Source organism: Arvicanthis niloticus, chromosome 2, assembly GCF_011762505.2.
Source record: "Arvicanthis niloticus isolate mArvNil1 chromosome 2, mArvNil1.pat.X, whole genome shotgun sequence".
Taxonomy (NCBI): domain Eukaryota; kingdom Metazoa; phylum Chordata; class Mammalia; order Rodentia; family Muridae; genus Arvicanthis; species Arvicanthis niloticus.
Window position 1 is genome coordinate 146,744,889 of NC_047659.1, and position 22,845 is coordinate 146,767,733.

At 50.2% G+C, this 22,845-nt stretch overlaps 2 protein-coding genes across 4 annotated transcripts; both read left to right on the top strand.

The window, feature by feature from the left end:
- Positions 1–9,510: 9,510 nt before the first annotated feature.
- Mrgbp (MRG domain binding protein) lies at positions 9,511–13,068 on the top strand. 2 transcript variants are annotated; one of them, XM_034496677.2, is made up of 5 exons: positions 9,511–9,757; positions 10,192–10,313; positions 11,198–11,279; positions 11,589–11,663; positions 12,027–13,068. In XM_034496677.2, exons 1-5 carry the CDS (start codon positions 9,610–9,612, stop codon positions 12,212–12,214), a joined length of 615 nt encoding a protein of 204 aa, XP_034352568.1. In that variant the 5' UTR covers positions 9,511–9,609; the 3' UTR covers positions 12,215–13,068. The 2 variants fall into 2 exon arrangements, 1 of the variants encoding a protein (XP_034352568.1); XR_004606239.2 differs by having other exon boundaries at positions 9,526–9,757; positions 11,198–11,663; positions 12,027–12,106.
- A 1,755-nt stretch (positions 13,069–14,823) lies between these two features.
- Positions 14,824–21,387, top strand: Ogfr (opioid growth factor receptor). 2 transcript variants are annotated; one of them, XM_034496188.2, is made up of 7 exons: positions 14,824–15,034; positions 16,417–16,485; positions 17,018–17,096; positions 17,833–17,911; positions 18,680–18,746; positions 19,316–19,464; positions 19,960–21,387. In XM_034496188.2, exons 1-7 carry the CDS (start codon positions 14,894–14,896, stop codon positions 21,080–21,082), a joined length of 1,707 nt encoding a protein of 568 aa, XP_034352079.1. In that variant the 5' UTR covers positions 14,824–14,893; the 3' UTR covers positions 21,083–21,387. The 2 variants fall into 2 exon arrangements, with proteins under 2 accessions (XP_034352079.1, XP_076786494.1); XM_076930379.1 differs by having other exon boundaries at positions 14,901–15,034; positions 16,422–16,485.
- The last annotated feature ends 1,458 nt before the right edge of the window (positions 21,388–22,845 follow it).

Below are 22,845 nucleotides of genomic sequence, written 5' to 3' on the forward strand. Positions count from 1 at the left end.
TTCGAATGGAGATTTATGAATGTGTGTGCATGAATCTGTGTATGAATTTGTGAGAGTTTAATCCATATTTTCTTGTATAAAGTTTTTCCTTCTGAACTGGAGAGATGATGGCTCAGCAGTTAAGAGCACTGACTGCTCTTCCAGAGGTCCTGAGTTCAATTCCCAGCAACCACATGGTGGCTCACAACCATCTGTAATGGGATCCTGATGCCCTCCTTTGATGTGTCTGAGGACAGCTACAGTGTTACTCATGTACATTAAATAAATAATTTTTTTTTAAAGAAATCTAAGACTAAAAAGATTTTCCTTCTGTGAGCTTGACTTTCTTCTGGTTCAACAGAAGTTATTGCTCCCAACGTCCCCCTAGCCTGACAAGCGAGAGGCATCTGGACAAGAGGGAGAAGGATCTAGCAATTAATCCCTTACTTAATTACCCGATCCTCTTTTCTTAGAGAACTTTCATAGAAAACTTTTAGAGAGAATATAGAAATAAAGGTTGAAGTCATTTTTCAAAGTGCCCCCTTTTCTTCCTAGGACTTCATCAAGCAGGCTGGGAGTTAGAGAGCCACAGTTCCTGTGGAGAGAGAACAAAGGCTACTTTACTTTATCCCCTGCTGTTTTAGGATGAGGTGCTAAATGCTTCCGGCCTCAGAGGAACTCAGGCATGTCAGCTACAGTAGCAAAGTGACTTAGACTTTTTTTTTTTTTTTTTTTTTTTTTGGTTTTTCCGAGACAGGGTTTCTCTGTGTAGTCCTGGCTGTCCTGGAACTCACTCTGTAGACCAGGCTGGCCTCGAACTCAGAAATCCGCCTGTCTCTGCCTCCCAAGTGCTGGGATTAAAGGCGTGCGCCGCCACCACCACCCCCCGGCTGACTTAGACTTAAGATAGGTAAACGTTTTATTAAACAGCAACCCTGAATATCTCTTAAGACCAAGTCTTACCCTCACCGATGACTCTCTCCCCCCTCCACTGCCTCAAGAGGAACCAAGAAGAAGGAACAACCACCAGGGCTGGCCCCCCAGCAGTAAAGCATCACAGAGACCCTTCTCTATTGATGGGTCAGTATAGACTCCCAACAGGTCAAAGTCCTAGACAAAGAAGTCCTATGAAACACCTTAGGCTGTATGAAGGGACCCTCCAGATCAGTGTCCCTGGATCGCGTGTTCAGGTTTCTTATACTCTGCCAGGAGTGCTTTCTGTCTCCAGCCAGGTTCCTCAGAGGAGACTGGAACAGAGGAAGGAGAGTCCACACTTGCTTTCTTTAGAATATGCATTTCAATCATACTCAAAGATCTTCTTGGATGTCTTAACCACCAACGCTGTTCTGAAATTGTTAATGTTTTCCTACCTTGATTTATGTATGAAGTTACCTGTTTGCTGCAGAGCTTGCATAAGGGCCTTATCCCCATGTTACCAGCGGACTTTTGATTTTGGGATTCCATTAGTTCTGAAGTGGGAGAGTGTTTCCACACCCAGCAGTGTTGCAACGAGGCAATGGGGTGCACCTTTCAGGATGAAAACCCTCCACCATAGGTTTGAAGCATTGAGTATCAAACTATTAGGAATAGGTCTGAGGTCTCAAGAAAATGGCCACACAATCCTAAGTATGTCAGCAGAGCAAAGTGCTTTGCTTCTGCAGGCGGGTGTATACCATGCTAAACCAACAAGCAAGCACGCCCTGTGGGGTTCCAAGGGGTGTGTGTGTGTGTGTGTTTTATCCATAATACAAGGCATCCATCCTACACCTCACTCTGAGTAGTCAGAACTCAGCCTTGTACTCTTATTTGATTGGCTGATTGAAGATATTGTGGTTGCCAGGGAAAAATGAAACGAGTATATATATATTTTTTTATTTTAGGAAAAGGCTTACTTGGGAGGGATTCTTAACAAGTGGTGTGCTTGTTACTGTTGTTGAAGTGCGAAGTTAACATACCAAAGCAGACTCGGTCTCCAAGTTCTCCCGTATCTTTCAGTCCCTACACACACACACATGCATGCGCACACGCACGCGCACGCGCGTGTGCACACACACACACACAATGTCTTGAACTTTCCACACAGACTCTCACTACATAAACTAGGGTACCTAGAATTCACAGACACCCTCCTGCCTCTGTCTCCCAAGTGCCGGGATTAGAGGTGTGCTCCACTACATCCACCCCTCAAGTAGCATTTTCTGAGAAACTACATTTTGCCCTTCTCTCTGTGAGACATGCAAATCCAGAAATTCTTCTGGTACATGAGCTTCAGAAGTCAGATATTTTCTCTATTTTGGATCTTGTATTTTCCTTGTGTTTCATATGGCCTCTTTCAGGTGACCAGACCTGGAGCTGTATGCACAGTGAGTGTCCTTCTGATCCCTCTCAGATTTCAGTGTCCTAGCGTTCAAAGAGCTGGGTAAAACCCAGGGCTCTGATGCATATCAGTTTCTTTGTCAACCTCTGCCTTCACACACCCAGTGAGGCTCATTCTGGCTTCAAGCTTTTTAGGTACCTGTGGCCACTTTGATTTCACCAGAACACTCATAATGCCTTTCTCCTATCTGAAATGTCAGCCTTTGGCCACAATGCCACATGGGGAGGCCGGCTGACATTTCCTCATGTCAGATTTGGTCTCGCTTCAGTGCATTTTATATCTACAGAGGTAGCCTTTGACCCTTGGTCTTCAGATTTGCATAGTTATTACAAAGTTGCAGTGTCCCAGGCTGCCTTAAGGACTCTACTGGGGGCAGAAGAAACTTTGTTTCAAACTGTTTCGTTTTGTAAAAAGAAAGTTCAACCTGCAAAGAGAAAACTGCTGCTTTCTGTGTTGATTCTGGGAGAAAAAAATAGAGCTAGCCTCTGGAAACTGGATTAGCAAGGATTATGGTGTGTGTGTGTGTGTGTGTGTGTAAGAGAGAGAGAGACAGACATAGACAGACAGAGAAAGAGGACAACCTGAAGTTTCATTCCAACCTGACATTTAATTCTATCCAACTTGTTCTTGAAACAGGGTCTCTCAGTGGCCTGGAGCTCCATCAAGAATATATTTGTCTCAACCTCTCCAGTACTGAGATTACAGATGCATGCCACAATTTTTTTTTTTTTTTTTAAAAAGATTTATTTCTTTTTCGGTGCATTGGTGTTTTGAGTGTGTGTGTGTGTGTGTGTGTGTGTGTGTGTGTGTGTGTGTGTGTGTCAGATCCTCTGGAACTATAGTTACAGACAGATGTGAGCTGCCATGTGGGTGCTGGCAATTGAACCCAGGTCCTCTGGAAGAGAAGTCAGTGCTCTTAACTGCTGAGCCATCTCTCCAGCCCCACAATTTTTAAATGTGGATTCTAGGAGCTAAACTCAGGTCCTCATGCTTGCATGCACAGCAACACTGTTCTGACTGAACCATCTCAAAATGGCTCATATTTCTGAAAAAAAAAATTGCTTCTACAAAGAGAACACTGGTTGTTACCTCCATTGGTCCATAGAGAGAGCAGAGCTGGCCTCTGAAAGCCGGATTAATGGGCACCACATCAATCCTTGTAAAGATACATTCAGCCTTTCTTGGTTGCATTGGCACTCCTCGAGACTGAAATGATGAGTCATAGAGGCATAGCCCCCATGGAGGGAGCAATAGTCGCATTACTGTCCTCTAGCGGCTCTGAAGTCATAATTGCCCAGGGCCCCAGGGTTCTGAGCTGAGAATAATGGCTCTCTATCAGACAACAGAAAGCCTTAATGTTACAGAGCACAGGAGGAGGAGGCAGCCCTATAGGCAGAGATGGTGCTGACATTTGGCTGAGTCATGAGTAATGTTCAAAGTCAACATCAATAAACACTCTAAGATCGAGAAGCAGACTCTGAGAGGCCAAGAAACAGAGATCCTGAAAGGCCAAGAGGAAGGGCCCTGAGTCGATGAGCAGCTAGCTGCCTGCACACTAACTACCCCAGGGTCAGTCAAGTCCCAAGCAACTAGCTCCACCCCAGCCAAAACATATTCCTATGCAGACTCCTTCCAGGGAAGATTACTAACCTCACCTCCCATTGCCTTTTCTGTTCTACACTTCTCCATCCACATGAAACAAGCAGGGCTTCCTGGAGACAGAAAAAGAGGGAGTCATCCAGGCAGAAAATATGGGTTCACTACCTCCAGAGCAGGGAACAGCTGATGTTCTGGGTCACTCACATTGTGAAGCCTGCCTCCCTCACCCAGAATTGCAGACACCCAACATGACCGTGCCTCAGTTTCCCCATCTTCCAGAGGCCAATGGGGGCATTACTTTTAAGGTTTCTTGAAAAGTTTAGTGACACAATACCTATTGGCAGATGCCATCACTGGCTTCTGAGCAAAGACACTCTTCCTCATTCCTCAGCTGGGCAGATCAGGACCTGGGCAAAGCTGCTTGGCTCTCTAAGCCACCCCTCACCTCACCAGCTGGACAAAGTTTCCGCCAGCCAGGTGTGATTTTTTTTGTTGTTGTTTTTTTCAAGACAGGGTTTCTCTGTGTAGCCCTAGCTGTCCTGGAACTCACTCTGTAGACCAGGCTGGCCTTGAACTCAGAAATCTGCCTGCCTCTGCCTCCCAAGTGCTGGGATTAAAGGCGTGCACCACCACTGCCCGGCCAGGTGTGATTTTTGATAACAGCTGTGACAGAGGAGTTGTTGTCGCACATGAAGACAGCAGATAGACAGGAAGCTCTCGTCTTTCCCAAGACTAAAGAACAAAGACGGTGAGCTTCAGCTGAGCCCCAGCTGAGCCCCAAGTGACCTTCATAACAATGCTGCCTTGGGGTAGTATGTTTCAGGGTGATCCTGGAATCTGATCCTCTAAAGTAAGCACACTGAGTCAAAGCCCAGAAAGAAACACTTGCCTTCTGGGTATTATAGCAATCCTTCATAGGCCCCTTCTGAAGAGCTGGGTCCTATTAAAATGCTAAAGTGGCTCAGGAGTGCACCTTCCCTTGGGTCTTGCTGGTGGTAGATTTCAGAGCTAGAATGGAACTTTGCATCCAAAGAGTTGGTGAGCACTGCCCCCTACAGGCAAGACAGGTTGCAGCAGGTGCTCACCTGAAGGCCTTTGTAGCTCCAGGGAAGCCCATAACTTCAGAAAACAGCAAGCAGCTTTAAGGAGAATGGAAATAATTACCTAGGTCCTTAAGCACACCAGCTTACCACAAACAGGAAGATAGACGAGGGTGGAGCTAAGCCATATTAATCAGGGCATGGGTGCCCTACCTAGTTGCAATCTCAGTAGGGAAAGACTGGGCCTGAATTGGAAACTCAAGGGCCCAATCGGATCGCTGCTCAGTTCTAGGCTCCCTACTTCTAATGCTCCACAGCCTGCAGGAGAGGACAGCATAGCTGTTCTCAGTGTTCAGATGTTGTCCAGAGGATGGCCCATTACCATCAGGTGATCACAGGCAAACAGGATGCACAGCAGGCTAACTCCAAAGCAGAACTTGTCCTCCAGAGGCCTGGGTCTCCCGCATGTGCTAAGGAGAAAAAAGTGTGGCCAGGTGTGCTGTGGGAAATTTCACCACTTCGTATACGCTGTCTACAAAGAGACAATGTGACCAAGGTAGATGAATGGCATCTGACCAGAGTCTTTACAAATACTCCTCCCAATGGATCCAGTTCGTGTGACCAAGAACTAAATGCTCCTTTGGTAATGAAGATAGGCTCCTTCTAGCTAGCGGTGACTACCTCCTTCCAGAAGCATCAGGTACTCAGACAAGCAGTGCCATTTAGGAGGCTAGAGATGCACCTCGGTTGGTAGGGTTCTTCCCTAGCGTGTATGAAGCGCTGGGTTCAGTCTCCAGCATATATACTAGCAGAAACCTGTTACCCTAGCACTCAGGAAGTGGAGGAATGGGGACAGAAGTTCAATCTTTGGCCACAGAATGAGTTTGGGGGCAACCTGGGATACCTAAGACCTTGAATAGGCAAATGAATAAATAAAAAGAAATAACAGTTGGTTGAGACCTAGACATGGTCTGGGGATTAGTTTACATGGGTCAAAGTAAACTAGACTGGTGTATAAACTATCAGGCTTGTCTATCCATTAAATGAGGGACAGCCTTTATAGGGTCTTTATTTCTCACCTGGACCCAATCTGAACCCTTCCCCCTGGGATCAAGAATCCCAGCACTTGGAGGCAGGTGAGACGGCTCAGCAGTTAAGAGCACTGACTGCTCTTCCAGAGGTCTTGAGTTCACAATCTGAGCAACCACATGGTGGCTCACAACCATCTGTAATGAAAACTGATGCCCTCTTAATGAGGTGTCTGAGGACAGCTACAGTATACTTACATATAATAAATAAAAACCTTTGGGCTGGAGCAAGTGAGGCCAGAGCGAGCTGGGCCAGAGCAAGAGGGAGACAGAAAGGGGGGAAAAAGAATCCCAGCACTCGTATCCATCTTGTATAAAAGACGAGCAGCAGGGGTCCCAACAAATGAGGAAAGACTTGACCAGCTGGCTAGTGGACATCACTGTCTACTTTGTATCTGGAAAGTAGGGAGCCTTGCTATAAAGCAGATTATATCCTGGCCATCTGGAACCACCTGAAGACCTCACAGAGAAGACAAATCTGAACAAACTTCACCAGCGATTTCTACAGCAAGTTGGTGTTGTGCCACACAGACACCTGCTCCAGGCCAAAGAAACCCTTCTATCAGGTTTGAAGGAGCCTCTCGGCTCCCAACAGATGTGAATTCACTTTGAAGCTGTGGGATCACACACATGATCATGGTTTCTCTACCATTCCTTGTTAGAAATCATTACAAGAACACTACAAAATGAACAAACACAGCTTCCTCTTAATTCAAGGGTTTGGACTACAGAGCCTACGTGTTCATGAAAATGAGAAGTAAGCGTGGACAAGTAGGCAGAGTCTTAGCTGCCAAACTTTGTGCTCAGCCACTTCCTATTACCTGGCAGAGAGTCTGTTCTGCAGAGACCTGCTGTGGCTTCCTGGGAAGAAAGAATGAAGTCATTCTTTGCTCCTAAACCATCCAACCTGTCCATAGGCCACATATTCCAGGACATGTCTGAAATAACAGATGGACATTTGCAAATGTCATGGCTGGTGGAATGTGATCTGAGTACAGAGGTCATACAAAACAGAGAGGACCGGCTAGGATAGATGAGGATGACGGTTACACAAGGGAAACTCCCTGTGGAAGGAGGATCCTGCCTGGTAGGGGTGAGACTAAGGTGGACTAGAACCAGAAGCAGTCAGCAGCAGAATTTACCATGCCCTAGGTATTCAGAGAATAATCAGCATATTATAAGCACCCAGGCAGAGGCAAGGGCACAGGCCCTGTGAGATCATAACTCCTGGTTGTGTTGAGGCCTAGGCTGGCCCACTTTGGGCGGCCTAAAATGTTGAGGCCCTCCCCACTCCACGTTTGATGGCCACTGTTTCCTGGCCCAAGCTGCCGCTCCGGTCTGCAGGTCAGGATTGAGCAAGAGAGAGAGGACGGACTTGAAGAATGGAGACCAGACAGAGTGTGATTCAATCCCGTTTATTCTTCAATCTCTCTTCCTAGTCCAAGTCCCAAGTCTTGAGTTCCTAGTTCCTAGTTGTTCTCCTTCTAGTTGTTCTCTTCCGAGTGTCTAATGTCTACTCCTACTCCTAGTGTCTGAATCTCTGTTACTCCAAATTGTTCTCCACTCTCTAAAGTGTCTGATTCGCTCTAGAGCCAAGTGTCTTCTACCTAATGTCAAGTAATCTGTTCTCTCTTCTGTCTGCCTCTCGCCTTTATATGTCTCACTTCTAAGCCATGCCTCTACGTCACACCTTTAATCATGCCCTTAGGTCTTGTCTCTAAATCTGATCTCTAAGTCACACTCTTAAGTTACACACCTTTAATCTCACACACCTTTAATCTCACACACCCAAGGGAAGTCCTGGGTATCTAAAGCAAGATGTTATCAGAGTGTGCTCAGCTGTTGTAGGCTATTGTAATCCAAGTCTCATGTCAGGATATATGGCTCAAGATGGCTGCAAAGCTGATAGCCGCTTTCTGCTAAAAGTCGGCTCCCAACATGGTTATATCATCTCCACATGATCGCAGTGATCCCACACCCATTATGAAGCTTTATTGGGTCACATCTCCCCTATGGCATTGTGGGAACGTTTCCAATAGCTCTATTTTCACAGTAGGAAAGCTGAGGCCTGGTCACAAACTGCTGACTGGCTCTGATCCCTGAGCTGTCCCAGACAATGAGACTGGCCAGAGCCTGCACCCTCTATGGTTCTCTGTTGTGAGCATTGTCTGGTTACAGGCCTGAATGAGGGGCCAGAACTGGATTCAAGGCTTGTGGCAGTCAGCAGACGATTCTTATCAATACCCAAGAGTTCAGAGCCACAGTGGCCCCATAGCACAAAGGAGAACAAAGGATCTCAACATCTTAGTCACACAGCTGAGAGGCATCAGTCAGAAAAGGGATTCTGACGCCTACACATGGCTGATGAATAGGTGAGTAAAGAAACCTGGATGGGTGGCAGGGTAGGGTCCATGGCACAGCTGACTGGGGTGACTCAGACCCAGTCGGGCCCATGTTCTTAAGGCTGCTGTGCCCAGCCCTTGGCCCTATCTAATCCCATGTAGAGCTACTAAAACTTGCCTGAAATTCTGACAGCCTGAATGAATCATCCACCCACTCCTGGAGGGGCACCACTGTAGGGACAGGATAGAGGCACGGGTAGGTGGCAAGGCCAACAGGACCTGGATTTCTGTCTTCTGATGCCAAGGAAGCACTTAATTCTGGGACTGTCATATGCACCTAGGCCAGAGGTACTGAAAGATAAGCAGAGCCTCACTCCTACAAAATGTGGTGTTGAGCTTTACAATTTTTAATTATATATATATATGTATATATTATCTACATATATTATATATTTATATTATATATTATGTATTATATATCATATTTTATTATATATGTAATATATTTACATAAATATATTATAATATATATATATAATTCTTAAGAGTACAACTCTTAAGAATTGCTTCCCTCCTGCCCCTCTAGGATCCAGGGTTGGAGCTCCAGTTACCGAGGGCCTGTGCAGAAAGATCTCTATTGGATAGGCCATCTCACTAGCCCCTGGGTTTTTGTCTTCTGTTTTAAACTGTTTTTTTTTTCCTTGAACAGTTTTAGTGAGGTGTAATTTACATACTATATACAACTTATCCCTGGCAAGGGGAGACACACCTGTCACGGCTAGCTGTGCAGCCTGAGTTCTTTTCCAAGTTATCTAATCAGGTGAAGCCCAGATTTGGGGGCCGTGTGTGTCATGCTATGCTGACTTGGCTGACTCAGAAGTCACAGAGATCTGCCTCTCCCTTCCGAGGGCTAGGATTAAAGGCGTGTGTCACCGTGCCCAGCTGGGACATTTTTAAAACATAAGGTTCCTTCCTGTTGCCTCTCGGGACAGAGCCGTAGTCAGTTAAAGGGTCAACCACCAGGAGTCGCTACGGCACCGGAAGCCCGCCTTCGTTGCGCCTGCGCGGACGCGGGCACGCGGCGTTCTCCAGCCCGGCGAGTGCGCGCCCTCCACACCAAGTGCGCCTGCGCGGAGCCTGTAGTAGCTCTTCTCCCGCCGGGCGCTCGTCGCTCGCCGGCGGCCATGGGGGAGGCCGAGGTGGGCGGCACGGGCGCCCCAGGCGACAAGGGCCCAGGCGAGGCAGCCCCGAGCCCTGCTGAGGAGACGGTGGTGTGGAGCCCTGAGGTGGAGGTGTGCCTCTTCCACGCCATGCTGGGCCACAAGCCTGTCGGTGAGCGCCGCGCCGCGCCGCGCACCGGCGTGGGGGTGGGGCGGGATAAACCGTCGGGCGGGCTGGTGGAGCCTGCGACCCCGCACGGGACGGGACCTCCCACTCTGCGGTGCCCTGTTAGTCTAAGAGCCCATGACTTTCCTGCCTGAGAAGCCCTCTCCCTGGGGACACTCCTGACTTCCCTGCCCTTGAGACACTCCTACTCCAGGGAACGCCTCCATTCTCCCCGCCTCTGCAGTCCCCTTGCCCTGGACCCGCCTACTATACACCCTAACCCTTGGAACACCCACCTGCCCGTGACACCTCTCTTCTCCTTTGACACGTGACTTCTGCAACACTTGCACCGGTGGTTTGCACACTCCTGCCCCTCCTACACCCGTGTCCTCCGCACAGAGGTACTGTCCTAATCGTCAACCCACTGTCCTGCCTCTCAGGGGTGAATCGACACTTCCACATGATTTGTATCCGAGACAAATTCAGCCAGAATATTGGGCGCCAGGTTCCATCCAAGGTGATCTGGGACCATCTGAGCACTATGTACGACATGCAGGCACTGGTGAGTTGAACCCTGGCCTGCCCATTTTGGGGCTGAAGGTAGAGTCAAGTCCTGGATCCTGTCAGCTGTGGTACAGGACACAGCCTATTTCTCACTTGGGGTTTGGTATGAGAGCAGAGGCAGTCTCAAAAGATGAGGCTCCTTCCTCAGGAAAGCTTAAGTCCTGCTGTGAAAAGCACAAACTAGTGATGGTCACTGACTGCTTTTTCAGGGCGCCTACTTTAAATTGGATGGCACAAAAAGCATCGAGGAGATAGTTGAGGTCTGAAACGACAAAGAAGCCTCGGCCACCATAAAAAGCAGTAACAGGGTACAGTGTCGGTATTAGGGGGTCCAGAGTCCTTTGAGAATCTATATACTGTGGGAGCCAGACTCTTCCTCTTCAGAGAGCAGAGAGATAGCAGTGTCTGATGGGTAGCTAGACAACTGGTTTGGAGAGCTGGCAGTGTCTGGCGGGTATGCAGGTAACTAGTAACCTTGCTAGTCAGGTTTGTCTGTAGTGTCTGGCAGGCAGAGAGACCAGGTAACCAGGATGGGTGACGCTGTAGGTACCTGTGGTTGGTCATGGTGTCCCTGGATACATTGTCCTGGTGAGAGTGTTACAGTGGTAAGCCAGGTCAGGTCCTTGTGTGCACATCAGCAGAGCTGCTATGTCTCCAGGGCGCTCTCAGTGGCATGAACCTGGTCCTTTCCTCTGGTTTTGTTTGGCTGGTGGTAGCCTGGCCCTTCCTAATCATCTGAAAAGCCCAGCTGAGGTGGACTCTGCAAGCTGGAGCAAGGAGCCCCACAAGCTGGCAGCCTCCAGCCTGCTCCTCCTGTACATCTTAGTGAGCTGAGATCCTGCTTTCTGTTTCTTGAAAATACAAAATGCTTTGTGCCGGCAGCACGAGTCTGAGATTCTTCCATTCCCAAATCCAGAGAGGAACTTTGTCCTTCCAGATGAGATCATTCAGGAAGTCCGAGAAGGTGAGACTCGGCCACCACCAGGGCTGGGAATAAAAAAAGCCTCACCAGGCCAAAGGTGGGGAGGTCTGGGGCCTCCAGGGAGGTGTAAGGATCCTGCTCAGACCATGCCTCCAGTGGCACCTGGGAGGTTTTGGGAGCCAAGGGCTGGGGAGAGCGGTGCTCAAAGGCAGTCTCCTGATGGATGCCGTCTCGTGATGGACGCCGAGGCCTGTGTGGGCAGCGAGAATCGGAAGCAGTCATGGCCAGACCATCCCCCAGCGCTGGCCACCACCGTGGGTTTCCAGTGAACGGCAGCTGTCTCCTCCACAGGAAAAGTGGTCATTGAAGAAGAAATGAAGGAGGAGATGAAGGAGGATGTGGACCCCCACAGTGGGGCTGATGATGGTGAGTATGAAGTGCCCTTTGGAGCAAACACGCCTTCCCCAGTCTCCTCACCACAGGCCAACCTCAGGCAAAGTGAGGTCAGGAGTGAATGGTCACTTAAAGATTAACTCAGTGCAGGTCATCTTAGGCAGGGGCCCTCTGAGGGCCATGAGGAAGGGGCCAAGGCTGGGAGTGTCGGGTGGGCTCAGACAGGAGACTCCCTGCGAGAGTAGGCTTCTCTTCAAGCCCAGCTGTGCAGGGCACTTACCCAGGGAACATCCTGGGTACAAAGAGCCTGACGGACATCTGATTTCTCTAGCTGAACAGGAAAATGAGATGAGTTTCTGTATATTCTATTTTCAGCCAAATAATTTTGTTTCTCAGTTTTTTCATCTTCAGGGAGCTTGGGGAAAGCATTAGAAAAATCCAGTAAAGACAAAGAGAAGAACTCCTCAGACTCGGGGTGCAAAGAAGGGGCAGACAAGCGGAAGCGCAGCCGGGTCACCGACAAGGTCCTGACTGCCAACAGCAACCCCTCCAGCCCCAGTGCTGCCAAGAGGCGCCGCACATAGACACCTCAGCCCCAGGTGGCCACAGAGATGCTCCAGCTGCCTGTCATCAGGTCCCTGGGTGAATGTGGCCATCCGGCAGAAATGCTAGTGGGGCTTCCGCTGCGTCATCAGACTTCCAGAGCACCTGATTGGTCCAAAAGACCAGCAAGACCGGTGTCCACTCTGCTGGATGGCAAAGCCTCTGAGCCAGCCTCTTGCTTTCTCCTGGTTGGTTCCCTTATGCCCACAGTGTGTGGAGAAGAGCAGGTGCATGGGGCCAGAGGATCAAGAGTCAGCAAGCAATAAGACATCACCCTCACTGTCCTCAGGAGCCACGCACCCTCCCTGGGTGCCCACTCTTTGCATCTGCTTTTCCTGTAAGACTCCATTGTGCACTGGCATCCAGAGAAGGTGTCTTTGGAGTTCACACAGCACACACTGTGCACAGAAGGCCTCTCCCATCTGGGAAATAGAACTGGATATTTTGCCTCATTCACTTGTACTGTAATAGTGTATATAATTTAGTTGGTATTTCACTATTTAATTTTTAAGAAGCCTATTTTACTAGTGTTTTGTATGAAGAAAAATACTGCAGAAGTTAAACCTGTGATGTGTTTTTTTTTTGTTGTTTTTTTTGTTTTTTTTTTTTTGAGCTGTTTTGTTTTAAGGTAACTACTGAGATATGTCTGGCTGTTTTTATATGCCAGATACAGAGAATTTTTAGCGGTTATTTTTATAATTTTAGTAACTTGGAAAAGACCAAATAAGGGGGTGGAACAAAGGAACCGCCATCAGGCTAAAAAGCCAATGGTTAAAAAACCTGATGGTTGAAGTACATTTTCATTTGCAGAATATTAAAGCATTAAAAAAAATTATCTGGGGAGTTGTGTGACTTGCTAGTAAAATAAGTTGGGTTTTTTTTTTTTTTTTTTTTTTCATTTTTCCTACCGAGGAAAGGGTCCCCCACTCCAGGGTTCATAACATTAGAGTGCACTTAAGATGACTTCTTGGCATCACTGGCTGCAGTAAGGTTATAAGCCTTCATCAGAGACTTACAGGACACCCACCCTTAACCCCCAAGCCCTGCCTGCCTAGCTACTGCCTATTGTCCTTTCATAGACAAGTCCAGCTGTTGGGTGGGATGGGCAGTGTACTGTCCAGACCATCTTGACTACTGCCTGTGACTGAAACCCCGCTGCCATCTTCAGGGTCCCATGCAATGAGAACTGGCCCACTGTTGCACTCCAAGATGCCCTATACCAGCCACTTGTAGTCAGGGCATGGTTGGGTCACCATAAATGTCCCACTAGACCCAGCTCCCTGGCACAGAGAGCATCTTGAGTTGACACAGGTGAGCTCACCTAGTCTGGCCTGTCGTTTTCTAGGAATGGCCAGCAGTAGGAAGTCTCTGGATCTCTGTAGAGTCTGGACAGGGTCATAATTCAACAATCCCCTGCCTCCTAGAATCAGACAGAAGACTGCTGCTAGAGACAATATTTTTTACTATGAGACGCCCAGGATAGTAACAGGTTCGCATCTGGTCAAGAAGTAAGGCCACACTTGAAGGTCATATATGCATATATACATAAGCCTGATTAACATTATTTGGAATATGGCTATAAAAAAGGAATATTTTCTCTATGTAGGCAGTCTTCAAGCTAATTTTGTCAAGCAAATTTCAGAACTCTCAGCTGGTGAGAAACTTCAACCACGTGGAATGAGGGTCTTTCCCCCTGTCCCACTACCTACCCATGTCTACTTTAATTTTCCATTGCTATCTTGCTTCAAACCGCATGTTACATAACAAAGTCAAGCTCGTGGTCACAGTCGGCAGTTGAGTCCACCTATCCAAAGGCTACCTAGCCACATGAGCCTAGAAAATTTGCAGTGGACAGAAGTGGGACAGAACTCACAACGCAGTGTGGAGATGGCTCAATTGCTAAAAAAAAAAAAAAAAAAAAAAAAAAAAAAAAAAAAAAAAAAAAAAAAAAAAAAAAAAAAAGGCTTGCTAGCAGGAGAACCTGCGTTTGATCACCATCTAGAAGCTGAGCTTGGTGGTGTGTGCCTTTACTGGTGCTGGGGTGGGGGGCGCAGAGACAGTAGTGTCCCAGGGATTTGCTGCTTAGTCAACCTCATGTAACCTATGAATTCTAGGAAAGTGAGAGCTTGGCTCAGAATGAAAGGGTGGACAAGCTAAGGAAATACTCAATACCGACCTCTGGTGTCCTTGGGCAGCCAAACACATACACACATTCAGATACAAAGTGAGCTACTAGTATGGAAACAGAGAGCAGCCAGGAAGGACTGCAGTTAGACAGGTTGACAAAGATTAGGAACCGAAAAGGCGCTTCCCGTAGCATTGAGGAGAAGCCTCCCTAGCCTACTCTCTGGAGGGAAGGGACAGTCTGCAGGGAAGTGAAATCTAAAGGGGGAGGACCTGGGGCTGAGTTCGAGGGGGTGCGTCTTCCGGGAGGGGATAGAGGAAGGAATCCCAGTGCACAGCCTCCAGGGGTTCTCCTCTGAGGAGACTGCCTTCTCCAAGACCAGGCTTCCCGCCTAGCTCCAAGCGTAGATGCCTTTGCAGGGGACTCCGCGCAACGGCGGAAACTGAGCGGTGGGCGGGACCTGGCGCCGCCCCGCCCCCGCGCTTCCTCCTCTTTCACTTTCCTTTCCGCGGAAAGCGGGTCCTGCCTGTCGAGTATGGACGACCCGGACTGCGATTCCACCTGGGAGGACGAGAGCGAGGAGGACGGCGAGGATGGGCAGGCGGATGATACGACCGATGAGGACACGGGCGACGATGACGGCGACGCGGAGGAGGCACGGCCAGGCCTGTTCCAGGTGCGGCGCAGGAGAACGGGAGGGCGACAGGACGACGCCAGGCCGTGATCGCCCGGCCCAGGCCGCTATCCCCTGGGGGGGCGCCGGGCCCAGGCCTTGGCGGACCGAGCGCTGGTGACGTCAGGGAAGCGACTGATGGGGGTCGTGCGCGGGTGACGTCAGAGCACGCCCCAGGGCCTCATCCTGCATGGGTGGCCTTTCCTCGGGTTGCCCTCCCTCCGCCCCACTCTCGGCCCCCACCCCGTTGCAGACAGCATCCACAGACTCGGAAGTGATCCCGGCCTAGGACGCCAGAAGCAGGGGTCTGCCTGTCTGCCCTTAGCTCTGGTAACTTTTGTTGCCACCAGGAGCTTGTTCCCGGTAGACTTTTGTAGCAAGCAGCATGTAAGCCTCTGGCATTCTGTGAGACGCACTGACTTGCTTATAGCTGTGTTTTCAGGTGTGATGGAGAGCCTAGAAAAACGAGAGTGAGGACTATGACCCCAGAATCCATTCTCCCCATTGCTATGATCTCTAGTTATCTGCTATTTATGGGAAATCGGACCAAAATCTGGAGAAGCTCTCAGGCAAGCCAGAGCTGGCCTCTGCCTGAACACATTGGGGTGAAGCTGAGGCTGGGTAGTCAGGTTTATAGTGCAGGCTCAGGCTCCTCCTATGCGTAGTAAGGCCTCCTTTTGGCTCTGATAGAATTGCTGTTTCTCCACAAAAGCTCTTAGATCCTACCTGAAGCAGTAGTCATTAAGAGCCTATCCCAAGCCTGGTGGCACAGTGTCTTTGTCACATTGGGCCTGGGAGAAGCATGGGGTTTCCAAAGACGGAGCCTCATTTCATCCATCCATCAGACCCATCCGGAGGCATCTAGGTATTTTCCTTGAGGCTGTGGCTGGCAAAGTAGCTCCTCTTGGGGATATAGAATTCTATGAGTTATCTTCATAGAATCATATGAAGAGAAACACTACAGGACTCAGGGACTGGGGTTGGAGGAGGAGGGGCCACATAAAGAACTTAGACCAAAATGAGGTTGACAAACAGACCAAGGAGGAGAGGCAGCTGGGACTTGAGGACAGAGGTGCATCAGCTGCACACCTTGGCAGTGTGCAGGCTAGCCTGGACCAAGGCTCCCTACCGAGGAAGATGAAGTATTGAGAGGGGCAGAGGTGGTTGCTGAGGCTATTCTAGTCCCGCTGGTCTGTGTTCAAATGGAGGGATGTTTTTCTAGGGTCTAGATCTGTCTTCTCAGAACCCTGGGTGGGGACCAGAAGAAGAAAAGGAAACAGAAACGCCCATTCCTCAAGCATAGAGCTCAGTGGTGGTCGGCCCAAACCATGCTGCCCTCATCCTGGACACTTCCCACTACCTCATCCCTTGTGTTCTTCCCCCAGTCCAGGATGACAGGGTACCGAAACTGGCGTGCTATGCAGGATATGCAAAGATACCGGCACAACTACCCGGTAGGTACATGCGGCTCCTACCGAAAGGCACAGCCCTCTCCCCAGATAGAGCATCCCTTAGCCTGCCGAAAATTCAGCTTTGGGTTCTTGGGTGTGTTCCCCATGGTCCGGTCAGATCCATAGGTGTGGGGTGGTAGAGCGTGTTGTTCCACCCGAGCCTCAGAGCCTCGCTTTAAAACGAGGGTCTGGCTTCAGCCTCCTGACAGAACGTGTGGCTCAGTGCTTCACACGGGGCTCCCCGGCTGGTACATGGGATCATCTTCAGGCCCTCTGCTCTGTACCCATGAGTTAGTTACTGGTAATCCCTATGGTATTTTTGAGGTACAGAAGGGGGGCCACCATCTGTGGCCTCTGTAGATGGGGAGAGGAAGGTAGTGTTGTCCTCTAAACCTACCCTTGCTCACAGAGAGGATCCCAAGCTGAGCTCGGGGATCTTGAACAGCTGTCCCCACTCCTGCCTGCGTGAGTCTGAGAGGCCCTCAGAGAGCTTGTTTCTCATGAGTCCTCAGCCATCCTTTCTCTGGCTCCTCAGGATTTGACAGATCAAGACTGCAATGGTGACATGTGCAACCTGAGCTTCTACAAAAACGAGATCTGCTTCCAGCCAAATGGTACCTGCCCTTCCAGCCCCGGCACCCTCTGCCCTTGGCCGGCTGTCTCATCTGTTAGGACCCCTGCTTCAGGCTGCCTGATGTCCTCAATCCAATAACGTGGCCCTGCAGTACCTGCTTCAGGCTGCCAAGGGGATTGGAGCTTGGATCTTAGGATATTAGATTGAAAGGCCAGAGAATAAGCTTTTGAAGTTTTAAATGGTGGTCTTTCTGTGTATCCCAGGCTAGCCTCAAACTCAGGATCTTCCATCTCGGCCTCCCAAGTACTGAAATTGTAGGCAGGCCTGAGCCACCATATATGTTTCATAACATAACCATTTGAAACTAAACAGTGAGTAGTTTTATTGGTGCTTATTACACCCGTCCGTTTCTGTAGTTACTTTTTGATATGGCCTGGAAAAGGCCATATGTCTCCATACCCGAGATGTTTGCTGTCTGGCCCTTCAAAGGCACCTTCCCCAGACGGTGTTTCATGCTCAGTCTCTATGGGGATTTTTCTTGAGCACACAGCTGAGAAGGTATATGTCCCACAGAGGAAGTACTGCACCCCTTACCTACAGAAGTAGGCCTGGTTACCTAAAACTACCATGTTCTTATATCAGATGAGCTATGGATAGCTCTGCCAAGTCCTGAGAACCCTAAAAAAAATTGAGGGTAAGCAGTGATTTTGATAGCTCTGTCCCCTGAGCTATGTCAAGGGGCCTCTGTAGCTGACTTCTCTCCATGGGGTGTCCAGGCTCTTTCATTGAAGACATTCTTCAGAACTGGAAAGACAACTATGACCTCCTAGAAGAGAATCACTCCTACATCCAGTGGTGAGTGCAGCTGAGTCCTAGGGAAGGGGGCCGGGCACTTAGGTGGGAGTGGGCAGGTCTTAGGGAAGGGGCTGGGCACCTAAGCAGGAGTAGGCAGGTCTTAGGGAAGGGGGCCGGGCACCTAGGCGGGAACTTCCATGCCGTGTCCAGGTTCAGGTGTGTAATGAAACACTCCTTCCTTTCCATAAGCCTATATGTATATGACAGGTATTGCCTGTATACCTCTAGCTAGTGTCCCTGTTGTTGGGCCCTATGGGGGCTGTTGTGCGCCGGTCTGTGGGCAGGCTTTTATGTCCTGGGGGGAGCTGGACTACATCTGTCTTGGTTTTTAGCAGAACTTGAGAGGTACCACACAGCAGACTCAGAAATAATGCCATTTCCTGGCAAGTACAACATCCCTTGCTTGAGGACAGCTCACTGGGCTGTTCCCAGTATCCTCTTGTCACAGAGTACATTGTGGGAATAATTCTGCAGAGTTAATGACAAGAAAGAACAAACTGTGAAACCCTAGGAAGGAAAGCTCTTCCCCCTCAAAGGTGAAAGGCTCACCGATGTCCGCCATTTTGACTTTCCACCACACAGCCCGCTGAGCACATAGGCTGGGGCTCCAAGTAGCTGCCTTACCTGCTCTTGGCTGACTGCCATCCTTACCCAGCTCCTTGGGTAAAAAAGGCTGGCTGGCTCCTCCCAGAGATGAACGAGAGGCACTGAGTTCAAAATGAACTGCTGCCTGGCATTAAAGTACCCGTATCCTCACCATCTTCTCAGGCTGTTTCCTCTGAGGGAACCAGGAGTGAACTGGCATGCCAAGCCCCTCACACTGAAGGAGGTTGAGGTAAGGATTCCTCCTAAGCCAGAATGGGGGAGTGAGGAGAGCCACCCCTGCCTGCAGTCATCCTGAGACAGTGTCTGTGCTGTCTCCGGCCAAAAGAGCCCCATGGTCCTACTTTTGGGGATCTCAGAGAAAGGAGACCAGCTCTAAGAGACAAGTAGAAGAGGGGGCGTGGAGGGGGCTGGAGCGATGGCTCAGCGGGTAAGAGCACACTGACTGCTTTTCCAGAGGTCCTGAGTTCAACCCAGCAACCACATGGTAGCTCATGACCATCTGTAATGGGATCCAATGCCCTCTTCTGGTGTGTCTGAGGACAGCTACAGTGTACTCATATAAATAAATTAATTATGTTAAAAGGAAAAAAGGGAGCCAGGAGTTCCCTGGACATCAGCAAGGAATACCTTGTGGCAAGTGGCTCAGGATAGAGGTAACTGCCTTCCTAGGCTTCTCAGAGAAGCTAGAGATGTGTTGTCTTACCCTCAGGCTGAGTCAGGGTCTCAGGGAAACATTGCCCTGCCTGGTACCCTCAGGTACCCAAGGGGCCACCTGAGTCCCAGGGGATTGTTTTCTAGGCATTTAAAAGCTCCGAGGAAGTCAGAGAGCGTCTTGTCCGAGCCTATGAGCTCATGCTGGGCTTCTACGGGATCCAACTTGAGGACCGGAACACAGGTGCCGTGTGCCGCGCACAGAACTTCCAGCCACGCTTCCACAACCTGAACAGGTAGGGACAGGGCCCTACTGGCACCCTCCCATCCCTGTTGCTCTCCTTTGGTATCCGGGACTGGGTTTCAAGCAGAGAGGTCTAGTACAGGTTCTGATGCCTGCTTCACCCACAAGGTGTAGGTGCTGCCATGTGGCAGGAGTTGTGGGGTCCTTTGGCTTGGGAGTGTTTAATCCCCTTTATCCTCCCAGAAAGCAGAGGCAAGGGAGGTCTACAGATGGCATAGTCACTCTGGGTCTGCCAGGACATCAGCCCTTCTAGCTTCCAGCGGTGTCCCCAGACAGGAGTCCGTGGACTGGGGCATCTCCCAGGACTTGCAGATCCTATCCACCGATCAAGGGTACCCAGGGCATTTTCCTAGGTGGGGCCTTGAGAAGACCCTAGAACTTTGAGATGGAGCCAACTGGGGATGCCTTGGCCACATGTGCATCCCTAGGGTCGGGTCCACCTTACCTCCTATCACTTCCTGTCACCTTTTGTCACCTGCTTTCACAGCCACAGCCACAACAACCTGCGTATTACACGCATCCTCAAGTCGCTGGGCGAGCTGGGTTTAGAACACTACCAGGCACCGCTGGTCCGCTTCTTCCTGGAAGAGACCCTAGTACAGCACAAACTGCCCAGCGTGCGCCAGAGTGCCCTGGACTACTTCCTATTTGCTGTGCGCTGCCGGCACCAGCGCCGGGAGCTTGTGCACTTTGCTTGGGAGCACTTCAAGCCTCGCCGAGAGTTTGTCTGGGGCCCCCGTGACAAGCTGCGGAGATTCAGGCCCCAGGCTATACTCCAGCCACTGATGGGACTAGGGCAGGCAGATAAAGGTGAGGGCTCCAGGGACCCCTCCCAAGAGGCTGGCACCCAGGGTCGGACCTGTGGGTCTGGAAGGGACCTGAGTGGGGACAGTGGAACAGCTGAGGATCCCTCACTGCTAAGCGCAAAGCCCCAGGATGTGGGAACCTTGGATGGGGACCAGAGGGATGAGGCTAAGTCCCTGAGTCCCAAAGAGAGCAAGAAGAGGAAGTTGGAGGGGAACAGGCAGGAGCAGGTCCCAGGGGAGCCAGATCCCCAGGGTGTCTCTGAGGTAGAGAAAATTGCCCTGAACCTTGAGGAGTGTGCCCTCAGCCCTGTCAGCCAGGAACCCAGGGAGGCTGAACAGCCCTGTCCTGTGGCCAGGGTGGCCAATGAGGTAAGAAAGCGGAGGAAGGTGGAAGAAGGGGCTGAGAGTGATGGAGTAGCCAGTAATACTCAAATGCAGGCCAGTGGCCTGCCTCCTACCCCTTCAGAGTGTCCCGAATCCCAAAAGGATGGGAATGGGTCAGAAGACCCCAAAAGCCAGGTGGGGCCAGAGGACCCCAAAAGCCAGGTGGGGCCAGAGGACTCAAAAAGCCAGGTGGGGTCAGAGGACTCAAAAAGCCAGGTGGGGTCAGAAGACCCAAAATGCCAGGTGGAGCCAGAAGACCCAAAATGCCAGGTGGGGCCAGACCAAGCTGCCTCTGAGAGCCTGGTGGAGGACCCTAGGAACCTGGTGGGAGACCCTGACTCTGACACTACAGGAACCTCAGTGGATGAGTCAGAGGAGTTGGCAAGGACTGAGGCCTCTGCTGAACCCCCAGAGCCTTAGAGGTGCATCTCAGTCCTACGCAGCCCACTGCAGGGGGTTTCTGAGTCCCAGAGCTCTGTTGTTAGCTCTTCTTGGTGCCCACAGTGCTGGCCTCTCCCTAGTGGTCACTGAAGTGGCCACCAGAGGGACTGAGGCCCTGCCCTCAGGGAAGGCCAAGGCCTTCAGAAGCCTCCTTACCTCACTGTGTCCTCCACTGCCCTCTGAGCCCTGTGTTGTGAACAGACCCTAAGGGTCTAGGGGGAGGGGCCTCTTTTCTTAGTCTGGTGCCAAGTGAGGCCTTTTCTGAATAAACTCTTTAGACTTTCTCTTTTGGTGTGGCCATGTCCTGTTTGGTTGCCTGGGACCTCTAGCCTTGTCTCTTGTCCCCAGTTGAGAGCATCATGGCCACTATGGTACATTGTCTACACAGCTTTTGTTAGGAACAGGTTCCAAGCACAAGTACCCCACCCAGGCCTCTCCCAAATACACAGCCTTCCAGAAGTTGAGTGTGGTGCCCTATACTTTAATCCCAGTCCTCAAGAGGGAGAGGAAGGTGAATCTGAGTTTGAGGTATGCCTGGTCTACACATCAGGACAGACAGGGCTGGTACACAGAGAAACCCTGTCTTGGGGGTGTGTGTGTGTGTGTGTGTGTGTGTGTGTGTGTACAAGTCTGGGAACAGTGCTGTGTTTGCAAGTCTACATGTCTAGACCACCAATCCTTTCTGTTTGTCCCTCTCTACTGATAGGCCTCCCAGAGGTGCTATCCCAGGGCCATCAGACTGGGATCCCACTATAGCTTCTCTCTGTCCTGGCTTTTCCCTCTTCTAATTCCCAAATGTGGACCTTGGAGAGGAGGGAGCCACACGGGTCTTTGTGCAAACAAAGTGGCAATCAAGCACAGTTCTGGGTGTTCTGAGGAAGAAGATCACAGTCCTCCCTGAGTGCCATTTCCTGACAAGGTCATGGTACAGGGCCCTCCTAAGGTAGCTCGTGGATGCTATGAGCCCCTGGCACCTTGGCTGTCATTTGGCTCATTGTTAAGGCTTCCATCATGACATGGAAATAGATGCTCTGAGATGCAAAGAAAGCATCTGGTAACCTCAGTAGGGGTTCCTCTGATCCCAAGTGCCCAGGCACCTTTGACTAGATAACTGGGATTCCTTGGATGGGGAATATCAATACTTGAAAGTGGCTCCAGGAATGGCTGGCCATTTTAGCTCACTTGACCTCTTGACCTTCAAGAAGAATCATGTACCAAAACAGGTAAACAAAGCTTTAGTTCTGCACAGCTCATAGGCGGGTGCTGGGAGGTCTGCAGATATTGGGGCGGGGGGATCCGAAGACCAAGTCTTCCTTGATGCTAAACTGCTCCCCAGATGTAAAGGCCATCTGTGCCTCATATGAGTGGCATCCATCAGTTGTCCAGTATACCACATGCTAGGTGCTGAAGTGGCCAGAGGAACCCGAGTCAGGTGGGAGATACATTACAGGGGCCATGACACCCTAGTCTCCAGTTGAATTAAGAGCCATCTGTCCCAGCCCATGGGATGGGCTGTTGAGAGTCCCCAACTGCAGCCTCTATCGTCTGAACTGCTTCCCTTATCACAATACATTTTTCTGAAGAGGTGTTTTGGTATGTCTCAGGTGGCTTGAGGGCAAGGGTTCAGAGCTTCGCCTCGTTCCACTCCAATGTACATCCACAGGCACCTGCAACAGAGCTGAGCAGGTAGCGGGTGCTTGGAGTGAGAATCTCCTATTCACTTGGCAGGAGAAAGCCACAGC